The sequence below is a fragment of the Chaetura pelagica genome, unplaced genomic scaffold, assembly GCF_000747805.2.
Source record: "Chaetura pelagica isolate M959 unplaced genomic scaffold, ChaPel_1.0 scaffold472, whole genome shotgun sequence".
Lineage (NCBI taxonomy): Eukaryota > Metazoa > Chordata > Aves > Apodiformes > Apodidae > Chaetura > Chaetura pelagica.
The window spans coordinates 1001599-1024020 of record NW_009952566.1 but is presented as its reverse complement, the minus strand read 5'-3'; the positions used below and the strand labels follow the sequence as shown (position 1 = coordinate 1024020).

At 40.8% G+C, this 22422-nt stretch overlaps 2 protein-coding genes across 3 annotated transcripts in view; one reads left to right on the top strand and one right to left on the bottom strand.

Moving 5' to 3' along the window:
• VPS54 (vacuolar protein sorting 54 homolog (S. cerevisiae)) overlaps nucleotides 1-723 on the top strand; it is a 42694-nt gene extending 41971 nt beyond the window's left edge. For both annotated transcript variants that reach the window (XM_009993437.1, XM_009993438.1), the window contains exon 23: nucleotides 269-723. In XM_009993437.1, coding sequence (XP_009991739.1) covers nucleotides 269-374 — 106 coding nt within the window. In that variant the 3' untranslated portion in view covers nucleotides 375-723. The remainder of the gene's footprint in view (nucleotides 1-268) is intronic.
• An 829-nt stretch (nucleotides 724-1552) lies between these two features.
• Nucleotides 1553-21140, bottom strand: UGP2 (UDP-glucose pyrophosphorylase 2). The gene is made up of 9 exons (XM_009993436.1): nucleotides 21016-21140; nucleotides 20370-20477; nucleotides 8368-8553; nucleotides 6770-6903; nucleotides 5834-6131; nucleotides 4568-4765; nucleotides 4143-4385; nucleotides 3573-3677; nucleotides 1553-2676 (listed from the first exon to the last, which is right to left on the bottom strand). Exons 1-9 carry the CDS (start codon nucleotides 21127-21129, stop codon nucleotides 2569-2571), a joined length of 1494 nt encoding a protein of 497 aa, XP_009991738.1. The 5' UTR covers nucleotides 21130-21140; the 3' UTR covers nucleotides 1553-2568.
• Between the last annotated feature and the right edge of the window lie 1282 nt (nucleotides 21141-22422).

The following is a 22422-nucleotide window of genomic DNA, read 5'->3' as shown; positions in this document are numbered from 1 at the left end:
CCTGAACTTGTTGCTTGAGCTCCCTTCCCTGTAAATAGTTTTACACCTAGCAGTAATCATGCTTTGTACAACCTTCTGCTGTAAAATGAACCATGTCTGTAGCAGTAAGTTTTCAACTGATACTTAAAACATCTAATCCAAATAGTATTTGATCAAGCTTTATTGCAATTGTGTGGCCAAATCATAAACAAACCCTGGCTGTTTTTCTGACTACTTCAGGTGGGTGGGTTAGTTTCACGTGCTAACCTTGTTGTATTTTTCACTGCAGACTGGTTACTTCAGATGTAGCTTTTTACACTGGAAACCTTCAAGCTCTGAAAGGCCTTAACAACTTAGACCTAAACATGGCTGAAATTTGGGAGCAGAAGAGGTGATAATCTACTGGGAGCAGTCACTGGGCTCTGACAACAGACCGACTTTCTTCTGAGCAGCGTGACGACTGTGAGGTGAATACTTAAGACTGGAGTCCAAGAAAGGACACTATTGATAGTCGGGGAAACTAGCCTCAGAGTGAGCTGCAGGGAGTGATCTTTTCAGTGTCCTTCAGCAAGAAACAAGTGATCAGCTGTCTGTGCAATGTTTTTTCATTCTCTCTGGAAACAGACTCAGGTTTCTTTGGACCAAATCCAAAAGAACACATAGCTGTAACACAGCTGTAGTTGTCTAGAATGCTCTGTATATCTTTATATTAAAAAGATGCTTTGCATTTCTTCTAGTGCAATGAAATTCACATGGTGTCCCACCTTATTTAATGATGGTACAATATAAAAAATCTCGCAGTTGGAACTCTGTAGAAAATGTTTTTCTCAATGAAACTATGCTGTTCTAAAATTTATTTTTTTACAGAACTTTATAAAAATAAATGTCCTTTGATTGCTTGCATATAGAATTCAGATTTGTTAGGGAGCAGTCCTGTTTCAGGGGATTTCTTACAGCTGGGCTCTAAACTGCCATCTGAAGTCACAATTTTTCTAAGAAATTGTCAGTTCACTGAAGCCGTGACCTGGAGTTGTGAAATGATCACTGTTAGCAGTGACAACATCACAGTGGGCTTCTGGTGGAACCTGAAGGTGGTAGGAAGGCTGGTGTGGGAATGGTGTCCTGCAGCTACCCAACCCCAAACCAGGCTTGGCCCCTTGCAGAAGGACAGGGAGTGTTTCAGGCCTTTGCCAATTGCTCCAAAGTTGTAAAGCTACCAAGCTGTGTGTATGGAGTCAGAGGAGGACACAGAAAAAACAGAATTTTCAAGATTTTAGGCTGCTTATACAAGGTTGCACCATTGAGGAAGGTGCAACTGAAATTAATTTATTGAAGAGTTTTTAATACTACCTTTTAAGACTGGACGCTGCCAGTACTAAGTAAAAGTGCCTGTGTACTTCACCTCACACCTCTTTACCTAACCCTAGTCTGAGTGCCTAACCCTGTGACGATTATGTATGATGGAATGGTCTACAGTGTGTGTGTGCCTATGGTTTCTTCAGACAGGCATGCTTATCTGTTAGCATAACAGATGTCATTAATTGTCAGTCAAAATAAAGCTATAAAATCACAGTTGTTTTTAAAGACCAACTTCTTTAATGATACATACCAGTGTTATACTAAGCTTATAAAATAAAGTTGTCTGCATGTAAATACAAGAGAAACATTAAGAAATCAATAGTGATCAGGACAGGGATTTCATTTCCTGTACAAATTTAGAAATTACTCAAGTGAAGATAAATTAACATACATGGCTGTGACAATATGAACATGGGTGTCATCAACATGACCCATTTATTGAAAAAAAAAAAAAAAGAGGGCAGATCAAGGATGAAGATACTAACAGGAGATCCAGTCTTAAATGGGATGTGAAAAAGCAAACACCACACGTGGATACTGAGGCATTTTTTTCTCAAGTATTAGATTCTTTGGGCGAGTTTGGAACATGGACGCTTCCCACTCTCGCAATACAGAAATGGAGGTATTGACAGCCTTACCCCACTGTCGCGACGTACAGCTGGGATATGACATCCCACTTGCAGTTGGTGGGGGTGGGTAAAGAGAGCAATAGGTTGGGAGGGTTGTGAGCACATGAAATACAGGGTTTTTAACAGCCCATGGAGCAGTAGTGAAACTTTTGGTATTCAACTGTGCCTGCTGCTTATACTTCATAAAAAGTTGTGAGTAGCTAACTGTGTTGTCCCACATGTATTGCTTCACAGCTTTATTTCTGCAGTTACAAGCCATTCAAAACTACTAAGTGTTAGAGGCAAGCCTCTTAACTTCTTATCAAAGAAGATCTGTCCATCTTACCTCAAGACAAACAGTATTGCACTTCAAGGTTATATTAACTGAGTTACAGAATCTCTTTAAGGACTGAAGCATTACTTACGCACATCCATTGCGCTATGTGTCTGCTTAAAAAGATAAGCAAGAGAAATTAATTTTAAATTAATACTGCAGGGTGCTGTGAAGATGACAAAGCATAGGCCCTCTGTGTACTTATTTCTAATGCTTAAAAGGTTCTTCCACTGCAAGGCTGGTTTAGCACTGCAGTCTACAGAACTGACCATGCCCTCTCTCTCTGACTCAGTGGTCCAGGATCCGAAGATTGCCAGATACGATTTTGTTCTCTAGTAGAGCTCCAGCTGGGATGTCAATTCTGTCACCGTGATTTGCAATGATGATAACTGTTCCCTGGGTTTACAGAGAAGAAAACAAGCGATTAGAACCTTCAGCTTACCTGTTGACTTGGAATGAGTGAGAGTAATGTTGTCTGGTGGACCAGTGGGGTGTCAGCTGATGATCCTGCATGAATTTAGACTGAATTGTTGCTGCACAGACTGCCCCCTTCCCCCCCCCAAAAGGTTTTACACAAGCAGTACTAGAAACACTGTCATTACTACCACACTAGATACTATCATCTTACAAGGCCTTCTTTGAAGGGACATGCTGCACTCACTCTCACCATGTCTGCTGGCTTTTTGGTGGAAGAATGTTGCCCCCACCCATGAGTAATAGCACAACTCACCATTACAGGTAAGGTAAACAGGACGAGCTGGGGACAGACATACGTGTATGTGTGCAGCCTGGCCACAGCCCCCACCAGGCACTGGTTGTTGCAGCCCCCACCTTGCACTGATCCTTGTCAGCAGCTACACTGGCCTAGGCTGTTACCAGGACCATGGCAATGTTCTGCTACCACTGGCCAGAGCCTGAGGACAAACTAATTTGCCCAGATTGATGAGAAATAGCCTGTAGCTGTCCTGCCAGCCTGGGAATGCAAGGTGGTATGTGCCTTGTGGAGCAAAAGGACAAGAAGTTAAACATTGCTTTGAAGTCATGAGTTCTGTGGTGTTTTCAGGATTCATGGGCAAACCTCAGCTCTCACTGGGACTATACAGCAGAGCAGCTCTAGCAGAAACACCTTGCACTCATTCATAATGATCACAGTTCAGTCTTGGGCCAGTAACTTAATTCCTAGGAGTGCTTCCATGGACTGTGTGTAAAGACACTGACTTAGGAGGTCTAAAGTTACTGAGAAGCAGAGATCAGTCATGTTTATTGCAGAAGCATCCCAGCTACACACTCACCTTTAATGAAACATTCTTCCCAAATGTGACATCACCTGAAACTGTGAGATGATCCAGCTCCAGCATATCTGGAATACTTTCAAACCTCCGCAGGTAATCTTGAACCTTTTGGAGTGAGGAAAGAATAGAGACAGTTTTAAATCCATGTGTGGATTAACCCACGTGTGGAAGCTTCTTGAAAATTCTTTTCAGGAATCTTTCTGGAATCTACATCTGACAAATGTATGAATCGCTACTTTGAAAGCAACACAGTATTGTCATTTCTGTTAATGATAACAATGAGAAAAAGTCAGGGCAGCATCCCACCAAAGCTGGGCAAGCTCCAGAGAGTACACACAACCCGGTCCACCCTCCCTTTCCTCAGCTGACAGGGAAAAGGAGCACCCGATAGCAATGACATCATTACGCATCCATTAGTTTGTATTCTAACAGCCTAACAGTGCTTACAAAGAGCAAAAGGGAATGCCCAGATGGGCAAAGGTAGATAAAGTAAACTTCACTTTAAACTTACTTATTGCTACGAACTGTATTTTTAATTTAAAGAAATAAAAACAAAGTGTAAGAGTTTACCTTTGTGAAAGAGCTTCCCAGTTTGACAAGAGGCACTGTTGGAAATTCACGCTTCTCACTCATGGTTAGAGATCCAGCATTAAGGCTATACAAATTGGACATCACAAGCAAGAGATCTGACGTGGTCTTAACAGGCAGAAAACGACTACGAGGTACGTTTATCCCCAGAGAGTTCTCAAAACTCTTAATAGCAGCACCAACTGCAGTCTCCAGCTGGATTACGTTCAAGCCTCCATCCAGAGTCTGGAAGAGAAAACTGAAGTAAACACACCCGGCAGGTAGCAGCACTAGAGAGGAGCCTAAGTCAGAGCTCTGCATATGCCAACAGACTGGCTGCTTTTTGCAGGCAGCAGTCCCCCTTCAGCTACCTAGAAACAAACAGTTCTCTTGAGTCCATTTCCTCTAGAACCTCCCTAGCTGATTACCTTTGGGTTAACAATGATCTCCATGTCAATAGCGTTTTTCTCTTGCAGCCTTTTAATCGCAGACAAAGCAATCCACAAATTGTTGGTATTGAATATTTTGAATTTTGACACAGACTTGAATTCATCCACGTGTGCTTTTGGGACCTGAGCTATCTCCACCAGCCTCAGCTTGTTTTCATACTGCGTAAGAGTGCCACCCTGCAAGGATCAAAGAAGAAGTTTTTCAGTCCTGTTCATGAGATGCCAGAGAAACCTTGCCCTCGCCCCAAACAGATACACTGTTTTCTTGGCATTTAAAGTTAACCTCAGTGAAAACATGTTGCTTGCGTTCAGCTACCAGGTTACTAATTATAGAGTATGTTTAAAGTACAGTCAAAACTGTCAAATGATCATGTTTCAGCACTCTCAGACAGTTCATTCTTTTAATAAAAAAAGTTGTTGAGACTCTTTTGTGAGTGCTACTGTTCTCAAAAAACACCTCCAGCAACACTTTGCTAGATTATGGCACAAAAACTAAATTCAATCTAATAGCTCTATATTCATGGCAGTGACTGGAGAAACAAGTGGTGCTTCAGTAACCTGAACTGTATTCTTACAGTGCATTTCTGTGGTTTCATAGGACTAAGTCAGAGCTTTCTTGATATCTAATGAATACAGAGAAAATCACATTTCCTCCTTATCCTCACATGTAAAAGAACAGAGGCAAATACAACATATTGTGAGAGGGTAGAAATATCAGATACAAGCCATACTCATCTAACAAGTTGTGAAACCTGGACTTTGGACAAAGTCAAGTGGCGAGGGCAGGAGCAGATGCAGCCACACCAAGCTGAGTTGTGCAGTGTGCACCTTGTCAGATGGGCAGGCAGCTCAGGCAGTTTTCAGTCCGTAGAGCTGCTGTATCCCACCCCTCAGTGCTCTACTTGTACCATCCCCAAACTTCTCCTGTGTGATAGTCTGGAGAAGGTTGTGACCCACACCTTGCAGCAATCACTTGTGTTTTCATTGATCAGTCAAGTACAGGCTGTCCTTGTCTGCTCTTGCCCAGAACCTTGATCAAATTTGTTCCATGAATTAGAACTTCATAAACTTGCTGATTCTGTGCATCACAACATAGATCACAGCTGATGTGTTAAATGGTGCCTGAAATAGCTATAAGGAGCTTTCATGTATGTCTGAATTCATGTGTACAGAAGAGATAAGGGGCTGAGATTTTCACCAACACACCAGGCATTCAGACAGGCTTGCAGAACTACTTCTCTTTACCTTCACATCTGCCCTGGTTTTGTTTGTGACTTCCATGACAAATTCACAGCGTTTTCCATTGGGCGGGTTCATAAGATGATTAAGAATGTAAAGGTCCACAGTGGCACCCAAGTTATCTATATTGGATACAAAAATATATTCCTTCCCCTCTGCGATAAGGTTATCCAGCAGACCAGAGTTATAGAAACTGGCATAGATATCTCCATGGCCAGGGGGATACCAGCACTCTGTATTCTCTCCTGAGTAAGACACATCCTTGGCTATTGGCAGTAGAGTTTCCTTGTTAATTCTAGGATACCTGGGAAGACAAAGGGTTTTGTTGAGTTCTCACTGATGTCAGACTGGCATAAAGAAACACAAAATACAGCAGTAAAGCTGCAGCGACATGGGCTTTTTCATACAGCATTTGAAACTCTTACTTTCTAGGTTGGTGTAAGTACTCTGAACTGAAAGACCCATCCAAATACTGAGCTAACACTGAGAAGCTGCAGAAGGCAATCTCTCATTCAAGAATTTGAAGCCACAGTTCTCTGACCATGCTGTAAACAAGCTTTCCACTGACACAGGTTCAGAGCATGTCTCTGATACCATCAGCCACTTCAGACCTCACTCTTGATAAGGAAGCCATGCTATGTCTCCCTCCCAGGTACCCTAAAAGCAAATTCAGGCACTGAGTGGCCAGCATCCTGCACACCATTATTCATACCTTTCTCAGAAACTGTGTCCCTCTCCCTAATTTTAATACAGTGACTTTGACTCCGCTTAACACCCAGATGTTTCAGTCTTTCAAAGAGGCCTAAAATAGAGACTGAACAAGGAAACACAAGACACTGTTGCTACCTCTCCATCCCCAACTACAGACCCACACCATTTGGAATATGGAGAAATGCAAGCTAGTTTTTCCTTTCAACCCAAGTGGAGAAGTTTTTTTCATACCTGCTTTGATTAAAAGTATATATCTTCACACGGCTGTGACTGTATTTCTGCAAGATTTTCTTTGTGTCATCATCCGTGTTGAAGGAATTCATGAGAACAAGAGGAACATCAGTGTTGTAGGACTTGTTTAAATGCTGAGATGAAAAAGAAATGGTAAATTCAGCATTATTACCCTTAACCCTGGCATGTAAGCTTTTGGGAGAAGTAAATTACTAGATAAAACAGACTGAAAATAAATGCACAAGATAAAAGAGAGAGATGCTTATGCTAACAGAATGGATAATAGATCAGGTAAAGGAAAATAAATCCCTGTAAGTAGTAAAGATAACGCCCACATTAATATATAATTAATCTTTGTTTTTAAGCCCACACTGAGATTCAAAATTTGAAAAGCACAACACCACAAAATGATTATTTTAAATGTTAGGCTATTATTGATTACAAAGGACATGTTTTTCTCCAAATTACTAAAGTCCGTCAGGGTAAGGTTTCAAAACCTTCTCTGCACAGTAATCACTTTTGAGCCTTTTTGGCAGGTTACAAGATGAACAATAGTATCAAGAGTACATAATGAAATGTCACAGTATTAATTATTTGGGCATCTGTAAAGCGGAGCTGAAATACACGAAAGCATTTCCACAGGGACAGCACAGTAAAGGCAAAAAACCAACAAACATGACAGCATTCCATCAAAAATAGAGCGTGCAGGAAAAAAACCCAAGAAGATACTTCAGTGAGTTCAAAACTTAGTGTCTCAGATTGCCCTTATCTGCTGCGGAGTGTTTGGGATTATTAACCCCTGGTGGCGTCAGAGGCTCCTGCAATGACCCTTTTGAGAAAGTGCCCACAGCACCAAAGGATTAGGACTGCATTAGTGGGATATAAATTTAAGTCTGCCATACAGCTGTCTGACATACATGAGAGAGCACTTCACACAAACATCACACTGAGGCAAAAACTGTTGGAGCTCCAGAAGCTCTGGAACAGGCATAACTGATTTCCTACTCTAATGACCATCTTAATTATCTGCTGAAAGAGGAATATTCTGCATTAAAAACATAAGCTGAAATGTCCTCTCTCAACACCAACAGCTGTTATTTTCTCTTCTTTCTTTAGAGGAAAATGCCAGCAATCACTTCCAGCAGGAGAGTTCCCATTCAACAAGGAACTCAGAGCTGCTATGAAGAGCTTTGTTCTAATGCACGTAAAAAAAGCTTTTAAAAACTAAACTTAGACTTGCACCTGGAGGAGTCAGAAACCAGTCCAGGAGTTAGCCATGCCAGGCCAGCTCTGTCATCAGATCACTTGCGTTTCTGGACACAATCACCACTGTCCAAGTTGGTGTGCAGTTTGAACTACACTTGTGCTAACCTGTGTGGAGTAGACAAGAGTTCAATTGCCAATTGCTCCGTTCCTTTCATGCCTCTCATTTCCAAAGCTATTCTTTACTTCACCACTAGCACTATGGCCAGACCTATTCTCCTTTTCCTCATCCTTTTGGGAAGCCTCCACTGTGAGCTCTCTTAAAGGGTCCTACAGGAGAAGCTCAGTGTGTTTTGCTTCCTGCAACACAGAGGGAAAAGCCCATTAAAAGTTACCTCAATCTGCTGAACTGTCAGATCCAAGAAGGTGTTCTCGTTCCGCACCCCGATAAGGCTTTTGGGGCCTTTACAACCCATGCTCGTGCCCAAGCCACCATTTAGTTTCACAACCACCAGCTTGTTCAAGACAGAGGCAATGTTATCAGGCAGTCCTCTGGCCTTTATCTTCTCATAGGGCTGAATCTGTGAAACACAACAAAACAAAAACCCAGCAGTCAGATCTTTGGAAGGAAATTGCTTTCTCCTAAAACCCTGCAAAACTTAAAATTTGGCAACAATACCTACATGTGTTTATATGATTTATGACACTGAACACCATTTGCAAAATGAGGCTACCATAACCTCGTTTGTTATAATACAAACAACCCGATTTGTTACTACAATACCTCTTCTCTTGAAAAGACATCACGACAGCAGTCACACTCAGCTTCATCCAGATGAAAAAATGCCTGTCAGCTCTTCCAGCTAAAGGAAACTTACTCAATAGTAAGGAAGAAGTACAGCCAATTATGCCACTTATCTTTTTCTTGCCTTGCATGGGGGAGGAGCCATCTAACTGACTTCCCTAGTAAGATGCCCCCCTTCAGCTAGACCACAATTTCAGAACACAGGAAGGACATAAAACTTTTCTTCCCGGAACAGCTTAAACTCACATTTTTTTAATTTTTTTTTTTTTTTGACACTTTGAACTGGGGTTGTCAGAAGCAACATTCTTGGCAAAAGGTTGGTCTCAGTCTAAACCAATTTTTATTTCAACTACTAGTCCAAAATAGTAATTAATCTCTCCCAATAGTGTGCTACAAAGTGGAAGAGAGTTCCTAGCTCTTATCCTGCTCTTTTCAGGGTGTTCATCCAGCTCACATGACACCTTGCAGAAAGTTTTCTACCTTGTTGACAGCTTAAACATGGACTATGGGATGTGTATGGGGCTAGTGATGAAGAGCAAACTCAGGCTTGTAATGTCAGTGTGCCTTGCATTAGTACCATTGCTTATGTTCTAATCCAAAGCACCTAAATCAAAGAAACAAAGGTAACAAGGCAATGGTAAGTATCATGCCAAGTACCATGTTAGAGCAAAATCAATACAATTATGCTTTAGCCTGCACTCCTAGAGATCTTCCTTTGAAGAAAAGCCTTGGTGTTTCAGTGCTGTGCATACTCCAGCAGCAATAAAATTATTTCAGTTCTGAGAAAGTGTGTGTAAGATCCACAGCTGATTTCCAGAAACAAATACATGCAGAGTATTTCTCAGAACGGTGTTTGCTTTGGGCAAGTTGGGCTGGGGTTTAAATGAAAATTCACATTCACTGGAACAAGAGTCATATTTCCTACTCAGACGTGTGGGAGTAGAGAGGAGAGTTTACACAGTTCCAGCATTCCAGTACACTCCAGGCAGCAGACTAGAGCAGATCCCTCACATTAGGGAAATTCTGCCTTACACAGGATCTGGAAAGCTTATGGTATATATTCAAAGATAAGATCACTCCACAATTTGCAGCATAATGACTCTCATTACTCAAACAGAAGAAGTTGGCCCAAGTGGAACATCTCAATGCAACTGCTTGAATTCATTCTAGTTAGAAAACTTTCCCAATATGTATTCCAAAAAAGCAAGGAATTAACTGAACTTGAAAGTTCTACTTCTCACTAAAATATTTTCAAGTAATATGAAAACATTTAATAAATAATAGCACCAGATTCTTTGTTGAAACACTCTTGCTGTTGAACATTAAAAATATATGTCAATGTTGTGACTTAATTTTTTTTTTGCTCAGTGGACAGTGTTATTGGGGAACAAGACAAATTTTGATAGTTCTGTGATATGTACCCATCAAAACAAAGATATGCAACTAAAATGATGAGGCCTGACAAGCAAGCCTAGTAATTACTTTCTTTTAATGGGACTTTTTAAAGCCACACTCTGCAAAAAAGCCAGGAACTTTGCTGCTTACTTCTAGAAGGTACTGGGAGTACAGGTACCCCCAGACTATACTGTTCCCAGGAGAGGAGATAACATCCAGGCTTGCTTGTAACTCTATACTAAAATTTAACCAACACATTAAAGACAGACATGTTCCCATCTACATGCTCTTAACCAAGTTCTTGCATCTCTACCTACCAAGCAAGTTCAGACGTAACTGTATTTCTCCATGTTTCAAAAGCATTAAGAGGTTCCTTCTGCCAAAAATCCCTGAGACAGCATACGCAGGTAAGGAGCTTTAGGAGTAATGCACAGACTATCCTAAGTGTAAAGCTATCATCTCATTCAAGATAAATACAATTTAGCTTGTAAAAGTAAGAATGGAAAGGAAAATGTATTTATTTTGTGTTTTTAAGGTATCACTTGCCAGCTAAGTCACAGTGGCAGACATGGTAGTTAAACAATATTTATTTCCCTCTTTCAGCAGGCAAGAAAGTAAATATGGAGTTATCATGGCTCAGGCAGCAAGCAGTAACACAACCACTGCCGCAGTCATCTCCTAATAATAATTTCTCCTTAGAGAAACAAATGAACTGATAAACAAAGCAGGTGATGTTGGCATGCTGTTTCCCATTCAATCTGCAGAGAATGTGAGCCACAGAAACAAGTCATTTTAATCATTGACAAGCACACAGATCTGTCGGTAAAATATGCACAGATCAATAAAGGACAAGGGAGTGGAAACTTGCCAGCCAAAGCTTTAACCTGAATGCTAACCTTTGGGCAACCAGAACTTCGATCCTAAGAAATCTACCTATATCACCACAATTGGATTCACACATCTAAAAGAGACAGTTTTCAAAAAAGGTTTTTTGGGGATCCTAGAATTTTGACAGTGTCTGTTTCAACTTCATAGTGTAAGGTTATGAAATAAAACACAACAGTTAAGACAATCATGCATTACACAAGTGATCCATGCAAAAAGTATATTAAAACAAAATGATTGCTCTGGGTTTATGCTACCTTGAACTAAGAATTAAAAACAGTCTCCTTCCTTGTGACCTAGCTGGTTAAAAACAGCTCTCCAAGATCTCTTAATTTAAATGCTTCAAGGTGTGGCTTCACAGATAACGTCACAACTTCTTGCAAAGGCAAATTCCTATTACAGACCAAATATCTTACTGAAAGGTGTCTTATTTGGGCCACTTTGCTAGGGAAACAATCCAGTAAAGTCTCCCCTTTCCAGCTTTCTCCTGTGACAGTGTGACAACATGCATTTTAGGCAAAAATGTCCTTTTTCAAGCAGTATCAAGAAACTGAACAATTGTTCTAATCACAAACATGTCTTCACAATTAGTCACATAGTGCCTAGAGATAACAGGATTGTGCCATGTATTACTTCATGAAACACAGGCAGGGTACAATATATTGTGATCAGAAGGGAAATATTAATCTATTTTTGTCTTGCTTTTTTCTCTCCATTGCCTCCCTAGTAATGGTTGCACTATTTCTACAAGGTCTGTACCATTCCTCCCCCCCACCAGAAGTGACAGGAGGTGGATGACTGGAAAAGTCAAATTAACAACAGCAGGATTCCTTAATAAGGAAGGGACTAGCTGTAAGGTGAGTAATTGAACCTATGCACCAGTGATGTCTGAAGGAAATATCCCTCCTGGCTCTTCTCCATTTAGCAAAGACAGAAGCCTACATTTCTCTCAGCATTGATGTTCTCAGCAATGATGTTCTTCCTCCTCTGCAAGTGGAGCTTGCTCTCCATGGCCCTGAGCTGTGTTCACATTATCTGAATGTTATGAAGTGTTCTGGTTTAGTGGGTTTTCTGGTAGCAGGGAAAAGGCTCCAGGAGTGGCTCTGTTAAGAAGCTGAGAAGCTCCCCCTGCTCGAGAAAAGCTGTGCTGGGGAAGGAGAGAGGTGCTGGTGGTTGGTGAGGAAGAAGGGGAAGAGGGTGCTGAAGCAGAAGTTTCCCTGCAACCCATGGCAAGATGGCAGCTGTGCCCCTGCACTCGTGGAGGAATGTGGTGGAACATTCCCTGAAGGCACCAGGAGGGGTGAACTTGGGCACTGGACTTGGATTTTGTGGCCAGAGGATTTGCTGCCAGGGGACTCTGACTGTACAGCTTTGGAAGACCCCAGCACCAGAGGAGGTGACTGTTCCCAAAGCAGCCCATGACCCTGTGGGAAGCCCAGGCTGGAGCAGCTCCAGAGCTCGTGGGAAGGACTCATGAAGGAGAGGTTCCTGGAGGACTCTCTCCCATAGGAGGGACCCTGTGGGGAAGCAGGGAGGGATTGTAAGGAATCCTTCTTCCTGAGGAGGAGGGAGCAGCAAGAACCACCAGCCTGTGAACTGACTCTGAACCCCATCCCCTGTTCCCCTGTGCTGCTGGGGGAGAGGAGGGAGAGAAACCGGGAACAAAGTGATTTTGGGCCTGGGAAGAAAGGAGGGGTGGGGTAACATATGCAAGCCCTGCTCTGTGCGTTGTCTGTGTCCTGTGTGTGTCTGATTAGTGTGAAATTAGGTTATTATTTTTCCCCAAGTTGAGTCTGTGTTGCCCAGGAACTTAATCGACAAAGATCCCTCCTCGTCCTTTGTCTCAGCCATGAGCTTTGTCCTCCTCATCCCAGAGTGTGTGTGAGGGGGGGAGTTGAGTGAGTGGCCATGGGGCTGTTCCTTTGTGGTTGTGTTGGGCCCAAACCACAACACTAAGCTACTAATAGTTGTCATTTACATCTGTCCTGGTTGCCAATATAATTCTGCCACATGCATAAACAGCTGTTGAAAGAATACCAGGATGAGAAGGTTACTAAGTTGGGGCAGTCATAGCACCTTAGATACACTTCGTGTCAAAGCCACTTCCTAAATGCTCACATCTACTGATCTTAAAAAGGACCATTTCAGATCGCTCACACAAGCACTTTATGTTACAGAGGAACACTACAGCCCTTCATCAGGAAACTTATGACTGGCAATAGAGTTATTCAGCTAAATTAAGACAGAGAAAGCTTTCAAGTCTGTGAGTTGTTTTATTTATAACTCAGCTGAGAAGCTCGTTTCTTCCAGGAAGTGAGATGCAGAGAACTAGGAGACTAATATTTAGGGGGGAAGGGGAAAAACACCAAACAGAACATATACATAAGTGGCTTATCATATACACATGTTCTGCGCATACACACACAAGCACACACTTTGAACTAAAGAAAGTTCCCTTGAAAATATTGAGATGACAATAAATGAGGACTACAAAAGTCAGCTGCTTGGGGTATGAGGAAGTGGGAAAACCAATTACACATACTGTACCTTTTTCCTTAGTTGGATAAAAGGGCCAGATGATGAAATCTATTGAAAGGGAAGCTTGTATGACAACCTTCACACCAAACAATTAAAAACTTGATCACTCATGTAACCATGCCTCAAGGAATTGCCCATCAGCTGCAGCTGACCTGAAAATATCACTAAACACTGGAGGTTTATGGAGCTTGTCACCAATAAACCAAAAGCTCCCATGTGGCATGCCCTCCATAAACCAGAAGCAAATGACCTAAGCAAAACCCTGAACAAAGAAGCAACAGCAGCTCTAGTAACTAGTTAGCAGCAAGCAGTTCTGCAACCAACAAGAGGCACACACTAGATGGGCCTTGCATCAGTGATGCCTTAGCATGCCCAGATGTCACTGTTCATGCAACACAGCACATCAGCACGACCGAACTAGCGCAGACCAAAGCTAGGGCAGCAGCGCTGCCCACATCTATCAGAAAGTCATTATTAAAACAGCATCCACTGTACTTCCTATCTGAAGACTTCAGCAATCCCTAACAGGACCGTGTGGAAAATAAGACAACTTCATCTGCTCCTACAGATCGTTGCCTCAGGCAGCCCAGAGCAGGATGGCTGATGCATTGGCACTGCACTGCCATGCACATTCACTTCCATGAACGTCTTCTGAGGCTATTAGGAATTAAGCAGGTGTGAGGGAGAGAATCTGAGGCCAGAAATGCCTGGATGAAAACCACAGCTTCGAGCTGAGCTGTAGCAACAGGTCTGCATGTCAGACCTGGATATCTACTCATTGCAGATCCAGAGGACAGAACCAGTCAAAGGAACCTTTAACAGAATGGGACTTTCTTCATTTGAGATGTATTGCTAAATGGAAGTTGGGGGAGGGTGGAGAAAGGAAGGATACAAAGAACTACACTATTCCAGTTCCAACTGGAAACCACACCATTTTCACTAGTCGTGCCAAGCTCTCGCAAAGATAACTTAGACCTTAAGGCCATGCTAGACAGGAATAACAGGGGCACATTCTATAAGCTTGAGGTAAAACTATTTTCATGCAGGATAACTCAAAGTCCTCTGCACATCATACATTCTTCTACCCTTCCTTTCTATTAAAAAGAAGGCTACATACAAGAAAATCCTTAGCAATCTTCTAGACATAACGTAAGGATCTTTGATATAAGCAGGTTTGCAGAATGTTAATAAGCAAAAATCAACCATAACTGGAGTTTTCTGATCTAGTGCAATCCCTCTCTTATTTCAAATGCATATTCGTTCAGGAATACCATCTGTTCATAGTTAGTTTATTCTATCTGTGGTTCATTTATTCTGCTGTATTTTCAAAAGGAAACATGCAGAATAAATGAGAGGCAGGACATGGATATGGCATGTCAGTGCTGCAGGATGCATCTGAACAAACTACAGAAGGTAAAAGATCCTGAGGGTTACCAGCATGGATTTGTCAGAAAGGCAAGGGACAGATGATACAGCACAAGGGGTCATGCACACAGGAACTTATGGCAGAAATCCCATTCCAAGTGTGCACTGGGAAGAATTAACACACATGCACTCGTTCTCTCAGTTCTTAGCTAAAGTGACTGTTGCTCAAACTACTAAGCACTTTTTTTTGCTTTGTAATCATGCTGATCCTTACAATTCCCATACCCACAAACCCTTACCTCCCAAAGGTCAATATTGACATTAGTTACTCAAACATCAAGGTAGCTACATGCTGTCAATGTAAGATTGCTCCCCCCAAAAAACACACGGTGCTGCCATTTCACAGAGGACATATGTGGGAACTTTAATTCCAAAGCTCCTACAACTTTTCAGGAAGAGAAGTGTGCAATAAGCAGAATCTTGCTGTGTTTTGTCAACAACAGAGATTGTGCTCAGGCAATGTAGACACCTTGAAAAACAATTATTCTCATTAACAAAAAGAACAGTGGTTTTAATGTACTGAAGGTACATCAGAAAGCTTAATGAACCATTCACTACCAGCAGGATCTACAGAGATTTATACGCAGCGCTGGGCACAGTTTGGGAGAGAAAATGTGACTAGATCCTCGTTCCCTGTCATCACTTCCCGTCCACTCTGAGGTCAGTACCACTCCAAATTAGAATGCAAATGGCTTTAAAACATTTAGGCTTGAGCTTTAGCTAGGCAGGATGCAAGCCACATCCATAATGTTCAGATAACGTCTGAACAGCCAAAAAAAATATTTCAACTTCAAAGGCTCACTATATTCCTCTTGCATCATTCACAATATAGCTCTCCAAAAAGAGGAGAGTCTGCCACTTAGTTCAGGGTCAGAATGCCTAAAAATATTTTGCTTTTGCTAAAGTGCCAACCGCCCTTTTATGCCTTCTATCACACCTGAAAGCATACAGAGCTCCGAGTAAAATCCTGAGGAAGTTAATGGTTCCACCCAGGCCCTCCATCAAGTATTCAGTTCACTGGATGTTGCACCAGCTACAACACAAAATTTATAACTCAGCCTCGCTAAACATTTCAGTTTCTTTTGGCACAGGCACTGGAAATGACAACTTGGCAATGAAGCACTGGATCTTGAAACGTCTTTAATTCAGCGAAAAACAAATGTCAAGAACTCAAATTCAAGCAGGATCCTTGTACCATCAGGACTGCTGGATGCCAGTGCTATCATCTAGCAGTTCCAGTCATGTGTAGCACTCATGTGCAGAACTTCCTCATTGCCTATGAGTGTATCCACAAGCAGAGGTAGTACTCCACAGTAATAAAAATCAATTACTGCTCCAAGGGTTTGGAACAGTGGACTTGACAAGTAAATGCCGATAGGGAAATATTTCAAGGACAAAAACAGGCAGGAATGACATGGCTTACAGATGCATGACTACAGTGTTACTCGTTTGAGACATGTCTCAAAACTGTGGTTTGGGATTGTTCTAAGATGACACACATCTAGCTTCTTTTGGCTTTGCAGACAATATCACAGAAGCGATTTTCAGAACAGTTTGCATGAGGCTATGTTTACAGTTTGACTAACAGACTTCAGAACCATACTCCTTGCTGTAAGAAGGTTTGGAAGATTTTGTCAGAGGCAGACAAAATGAGTATCAAGGTTGTCATCATGGGCAGAATGGAAAGGAATACATCCATATTAGTCAATATATACTTTCAGAAGAAGAAGGAAATATTTACTCAGCACCAAGGGACAGTTTTAGCAATAGCAACAAGTGAACCCTTAAAACCTGTTTCCAGAATTGAGTATCAGGAAGAGAGTTTGCTCTGGAGTAAGAGCATGACACTGTTTCCTCTCCTTCTTCATACAGACCATTAAGACAACAACTTGAGCAGCAGACAAGAATCCAACCACTGGGGAAACAAAATCTCTAACAGCCAAGCTCCTTTCATACTCACATTGTTTCAGATGCTCTCTCTGCATCCTAGATGAGGTTCTACATTGCTATTCTGAGGTTAACTTGATCACTGCAGTTCCCTCAGAGGCCTTCCAGCAGGACTTGGCTATTGTTTCCAACTCAAGCAAATAGATCACTGCAATCTGCATGAACAGGATTAAATTACACTTGCCATGACCACATTCTTTACCTCCTCTTATTGTTAACGGGCACTCTAAGTATACTTCCTTCTCTGAAGACTGTAACAGTAATGGATCCTAACTATGCCAGCTATCATTGCAAGCCTTTCGAACATGGAAGCAGAACATCTGGAAGGAAAAAACAAATCAGAAGTTTACCAGTATAGTGTGAAATGGGTTCAATCTTCTGCTATTGTTGTCTGGAGCTTACAATTGGCTTGCCCATTGGTATTAGTTGTTCCACTGAAAGTATGGAGGTCAGGGATGAAATCTCCCATCGCAGAGAAAAATGGGAGAAATATTGCAGGACAATAATTTCTGTTTCAATTTACTGACATGAACCTTTACTTGTCAGTAGATTCTTCAGAAAAGAAAACTACATTCCAAGTACAACAAATAACATAGTAGATGACCTGTGTAAGCCTGACTAGAAATTCTGCTCCTGCATAGCACAGTCCCATGGCATTAGGTAAAAGCCAGGAAGACCTTTCCACCTAACCTGAAACTCAGAAGTATCTTACATAAAATACAAAAATTAAAAGACAAAGGCTATAAGTGCAATAAAACTATTATTGAACTTTTTTGGCTTTTAAGAAAAAAAAAACACCCACAACAAACTTTGGCACATTTTTGGCATGCCTTATCTTTTATAGATTTTATTTAAAAAAAAATATATATGTTTGTGTGTATATACACATACATGCACGCACACACATATATACCTAAACAGATACTTTGAGCTCTACTAGTTATCAGTTGAAGATTACATATGCCAGAGTTCTCAGTGCTTTGGAGGAAACCAATTCTCCAGTCACAGGCAAATAAACTCACAATGGGGAAAGGAGATAATTTCTTCATAGGTCATGATACTTGTAGTGCAAGATTCTCAAAAGCAGCTGAGCACCTCACCACCTCATGAAATGAGGTTGAATGGGTACCTGTTTCAAATAACTTAGTACTGCAGTTTTTATTCTGAAGCTCATCTAAAATTATCACTCTTTACGCCTTACAAAACTTCCCACTCATCTTACCTATACTAGTTACTACACTGAAAATTCTAGAATTCTGGTCTTGAATAAATAAAAATGTACCTAATAATTCCACAACTCATAGCCCCCAGCAAATAATAATTTGGGAGAAGTTACACTTCAGCGCAGCTGAAAAATGTTTCATTTAAGACACTTTTTTTACTTACCATGACATGCCCTCTACATGACTGATATTATAAAAAGGAAGCAGTTAGGATAAACACAAGCAGGGTTTAAGGTTGGCAGGAAAACAGAACCCTCATGGTAAGGAAAAAAAAACAAAACAAAAAACAAGAATTTTAAGTTTCTTCTCAGTTTTTAAAAGTGCTCAACCCACCTCATGTCTCTAATTACCAACTTACCCAAATAATCCTAAAACTAGATATCTATTATGAAGTGAAGAATGCACAGAAGATGTTTGTTGGTGGGTATTTTTTTCCCTAGCTTTCCTCTGTGACATTTATCAAGTATGATTATTTGATTTGGAGCTCGTGCTAGGAAGCAAAATTTCCTCCAAGATAATGCATGCATGCCATCTCAGCCAATGTGACACGATTTTGCAGGAATCTTACCATTCTGGATTTGTTTTTTTCCCTTTTTGGCCAAGAGTTGCTACATAGCTAAGGAACACTGGTGAGAATGAGCCAGTGCAGGACATGAGGAAGAAGAGAGATACTCTTCCTAATCTTGCCCTCCTTCCAGCCCTCTGTGACCTTAAGTTAGACCTTTCTCTAAGTTCTTTTTTTTTAAACAGCTTGCCTTGCATGGGAATCTCCCAACAGTCTATTTTAGTATCTTACCATAACCCTCCTGTTTGACATTTGCTCCCAATGTCCAGCTCAGTAATTTTCAGTCTTTTACAGAAAGCTTTTCCACTGAAGGTGTGCAAAACTTCAAAAATAGACAACAGCTCTCCCTTGCCACAAAGCAGCCCATTCACTCGCATCAAATTACTGTCATTTAATCCCAGGACTTATCTTGACACAGGGAACAGTTTATTCCTTTCATTGTTGCAACCACCTTTTTACATATTTAAGAGATTTATCATTCCCCAGAGCCTCACCCCCTCTAGACTAAAAGCAACTTCCTTTACTTCAGCCTTCCTTGTAAGTCAGGTTATCTACAACTCAAATTTCTTACCTCGGCCTCTTTAGTCAAGAGGGATTTTTCCTCCAGTGTTACAGTAGAGAAGAGAGAGACATCACATGTTTTTCTAGTTAAAAGAAAACACTCAATCTTGAAAAAACCCTAGACTTGCTCTAAAACAGCATCACTCTTCAACACTTCAGACAGCAGTACTGCATCTCTTCTGGAAGTAACTGGACAGCCTGCCTTTCAGTTGCAAACAGAGCCTCAATTGAATCACCACAGAGAGGCTAAGAGAAACCACAAATGTGTGAGGATACAGAAGTCCCACAATATGCCAAGACCAGTACACCGGGAAAAGCAAGAATCCGTAACACAACTCTACTGTTAGTTATGCAACAGTCAAAAGACAGCCTAGGGCCACTGATGAATCAATAAAATGAGTTTAGGTTTAATAGGAAGTGTTTATTTCAGTATTAAACAGTGCTGAAAAAATATTTAGAGCTTTTTCAGCAGCAGCTCAAGTGACAGGTTATAAGTTACAAGAACACAGAGAATTACACTCAAAAAAATCCCCACAGTCAACTACTTGTTTCAGATTCCTCGCTTTTACTGAGCTGCTGTAGATTACAGAAGTTGTCAAATGAGCTATATAACCCAACCCACCTGCCATATGTCCCTTTCAAATTATTTAGTAGAATGGATTGCTGAAAACAGTCTCATCTGAGATGTGCAACCTTCTTTCATGGACAGGAGGGAAAGGGGATCAACCAGGAGTCCTACCTACTTCCCTTCTAACACGAGCTACCATTTACTCCAGAGGAGGTACCAAACAGTAAGATGGCATCTGTCCCATTTTGTTGTCCTGCTCAAAGAACTGCTAAGAAAATAATACCAAAGAACTTGATACATATGTTAAGCAGGACCTGATGTTTGGGAACACATACAACACGTCAATAAACTTATCAGTTAGAACCCAAAGTGTTGCCCTACGTGATTTTATAGAACCACAGCAGTTACGTCCATTCCATGGGTGACTACATCATTTGCTACAATTAGCATGTTCCCTACAGACTTGTCACTTCATCACAACTTACAGAATCTTCTGGAGGTCTCTGAATCTTGCCCCAGTCCACAGATGGTCCCTTTTCTTGTAGGAATCTATGAAATAGCTTCTTAAATCCTTCTAGGTCCTTTTTAGTGTGCTAAAAAAAAGAAATGCATTAGTTGATGCTGGTACTTAATGCATACCTACTTAATCACAGAACCATTTCTCCATACTTAACATACAATCTATTCACAAGAGTAACTTTATCAGCCATGAAGTAAAGATACTCTAAAATTTAGGTAAAATTCTAAAATGTACCAAAAGCTCGTTTTCACTAAAACTCAAGGTACAAAACAAACTTGGATACCTAAAAGACAATTCTTTAGTCAAAACAAATTTGGTCCAATCTTTAGGACAACAGCTTTACCCTCCCTTTCTGTAATCCATTCAAGACTACATAGAAACTTTAATAACTAAAGATGACTGAACGCTTAATAACTCTGTCACCCAGTTTATACAGAAATTGAAGTCTTCTCATGACATTGTATGTAGACTACTCTTCCACTCAGGATCAGAACATGTCCTAAAAATAAGGATCATGGTATTCTGTGATTTGTATCCCTGTATAATATTTGGCTCAATTTCCTGCACATAACGTCTCATGGTATGAATTGCATTCACATCATGCTCCTTACCTCTAGCTCATTTGTGGATGCAGTCGCAAGTATCTTATCAAGTTCTACTTTCATTGAATACTCCAGCTCTTGTCGAATAACTTCCTGAAACTGTGAAGGGCCAGCTTGAGACATTGCTTTGCTGAAATCTTCAATAAAAATAAAATCACAGGTTAAAGGAAAAGGAAGAAAATGAGCTTACTTAGACAACAAATAGCCTTACATTTTCTTTAAAGCTTATAAACTCTAATTATTTGCTCTCATTTTATTACTGCGCTAGCACTCCAGGAATCTAGAAGTTTTTGTTCATAGTAACTTGGCAAACAGACCTTATATTTGGGCCACAGAACAACAACCCTTCTCTTGAAACTCAAAAAGTTCCCAAAAGACCAATGATGCATCTCAAGAAACATCCAAAAATCCACAGCAGTACTTTTTTGCTAGAGAGCCAAAGAATCCACATCCTACCGCATCAACATACTTTAAGCAAGTGTGAAAAAGCTTTTCACTAAAAAAACAACAACCTCTGTTGTGCAGAACATCGTGATCAAGGGTATCCTTCTGCTCACACAAGCAAATAAACCCAGATGTTTTAATTATTTATACAGTGTGCTTTCACATGATCTTCCGTTAGTTCCAATAAACATTCCCTTACCTTATTGTATGAGCATTTTCACACTAGACCATGCACTTCCGTTACTAAGCAACCTAGAAAATTAGTCTGTCTATCACTTCAGCATTTGTTTTGCTTTTGAAAGTGATAAGCTCCATAAATGTGGAAAAGAGTAAATACACAAATGTTCTATACAGTGAAGTCCACACTGCATAAAGAAATGGGAGATAACATGACTTTGTTTTCCAATAGGAAGCATTTGAAGCCAGTGTGTTCTCAAAAGACATTCTGAGTATGTTCTCTAAAGACCTCAGTTAATTTAATTCCTGCCAAATCCCTTGAGTAATCACTTCTCTGTAACAGAGAGTGATGTATTGCCAAATATAGCTTTTAGAAACACCCTGAATACTAGTGCAAAAAGGGACGGGAGGAAACTTTGCAAGTGAACAGAGTGAGTGATAGTGCTAGAAAATATTGTCAGAAGAAGAACCTGTGATTAGAGTTTACTTATTTAGAACATGCACTAAAAGGCTATTCTACTGAGAACGTCTAAGAAAGCCAGAGGCAGTTCATTTTAATACAATTCTGATTTTATTTTATTTTTTTGAAGCAAAGTATTCCACAGCCTCAGACTCAGTGGCAGTATCTAATCCTTGCTTTGAAGCCCACAGAAGCCATTTTCCTGACTGCACTGTTTTGCAGGTAGGGGAGGGGAAAAGAAAAAAAAAAAAAAAAAAAGAGACAAGTGCTGCAATGCACATACTGTATGTGGTGCAACACAGGGGAAATGCCAGCTCAAGATGAACAGCACAATG

Excerpts from the sequence above, each read along its gene's own strand:
- UGP2 (XM_009993436.1), bottom strand. The coding sequence starts at position 21,129 with ATGTCTCAAGCTGGCCCTTCACAGTTTCAGGAAGTTATTCGACAAGAG. Across the intron at positions 8,554-20,369 it reads AGAGACCTCCAGAAGATTCT|ATTCAGCCCTATGAGAAGAT; the intron begins GTAAGTTGTGAT and ends TGTGTTTCACAG. Across the intron at positions 4,386-4,567 it reads AGATCATTGTTAACCCAAAG|ACTCTGGATGGAGGCTTGAA; the intron begins GTAATCAGCTAG and ends TTTCTCTTCCAG.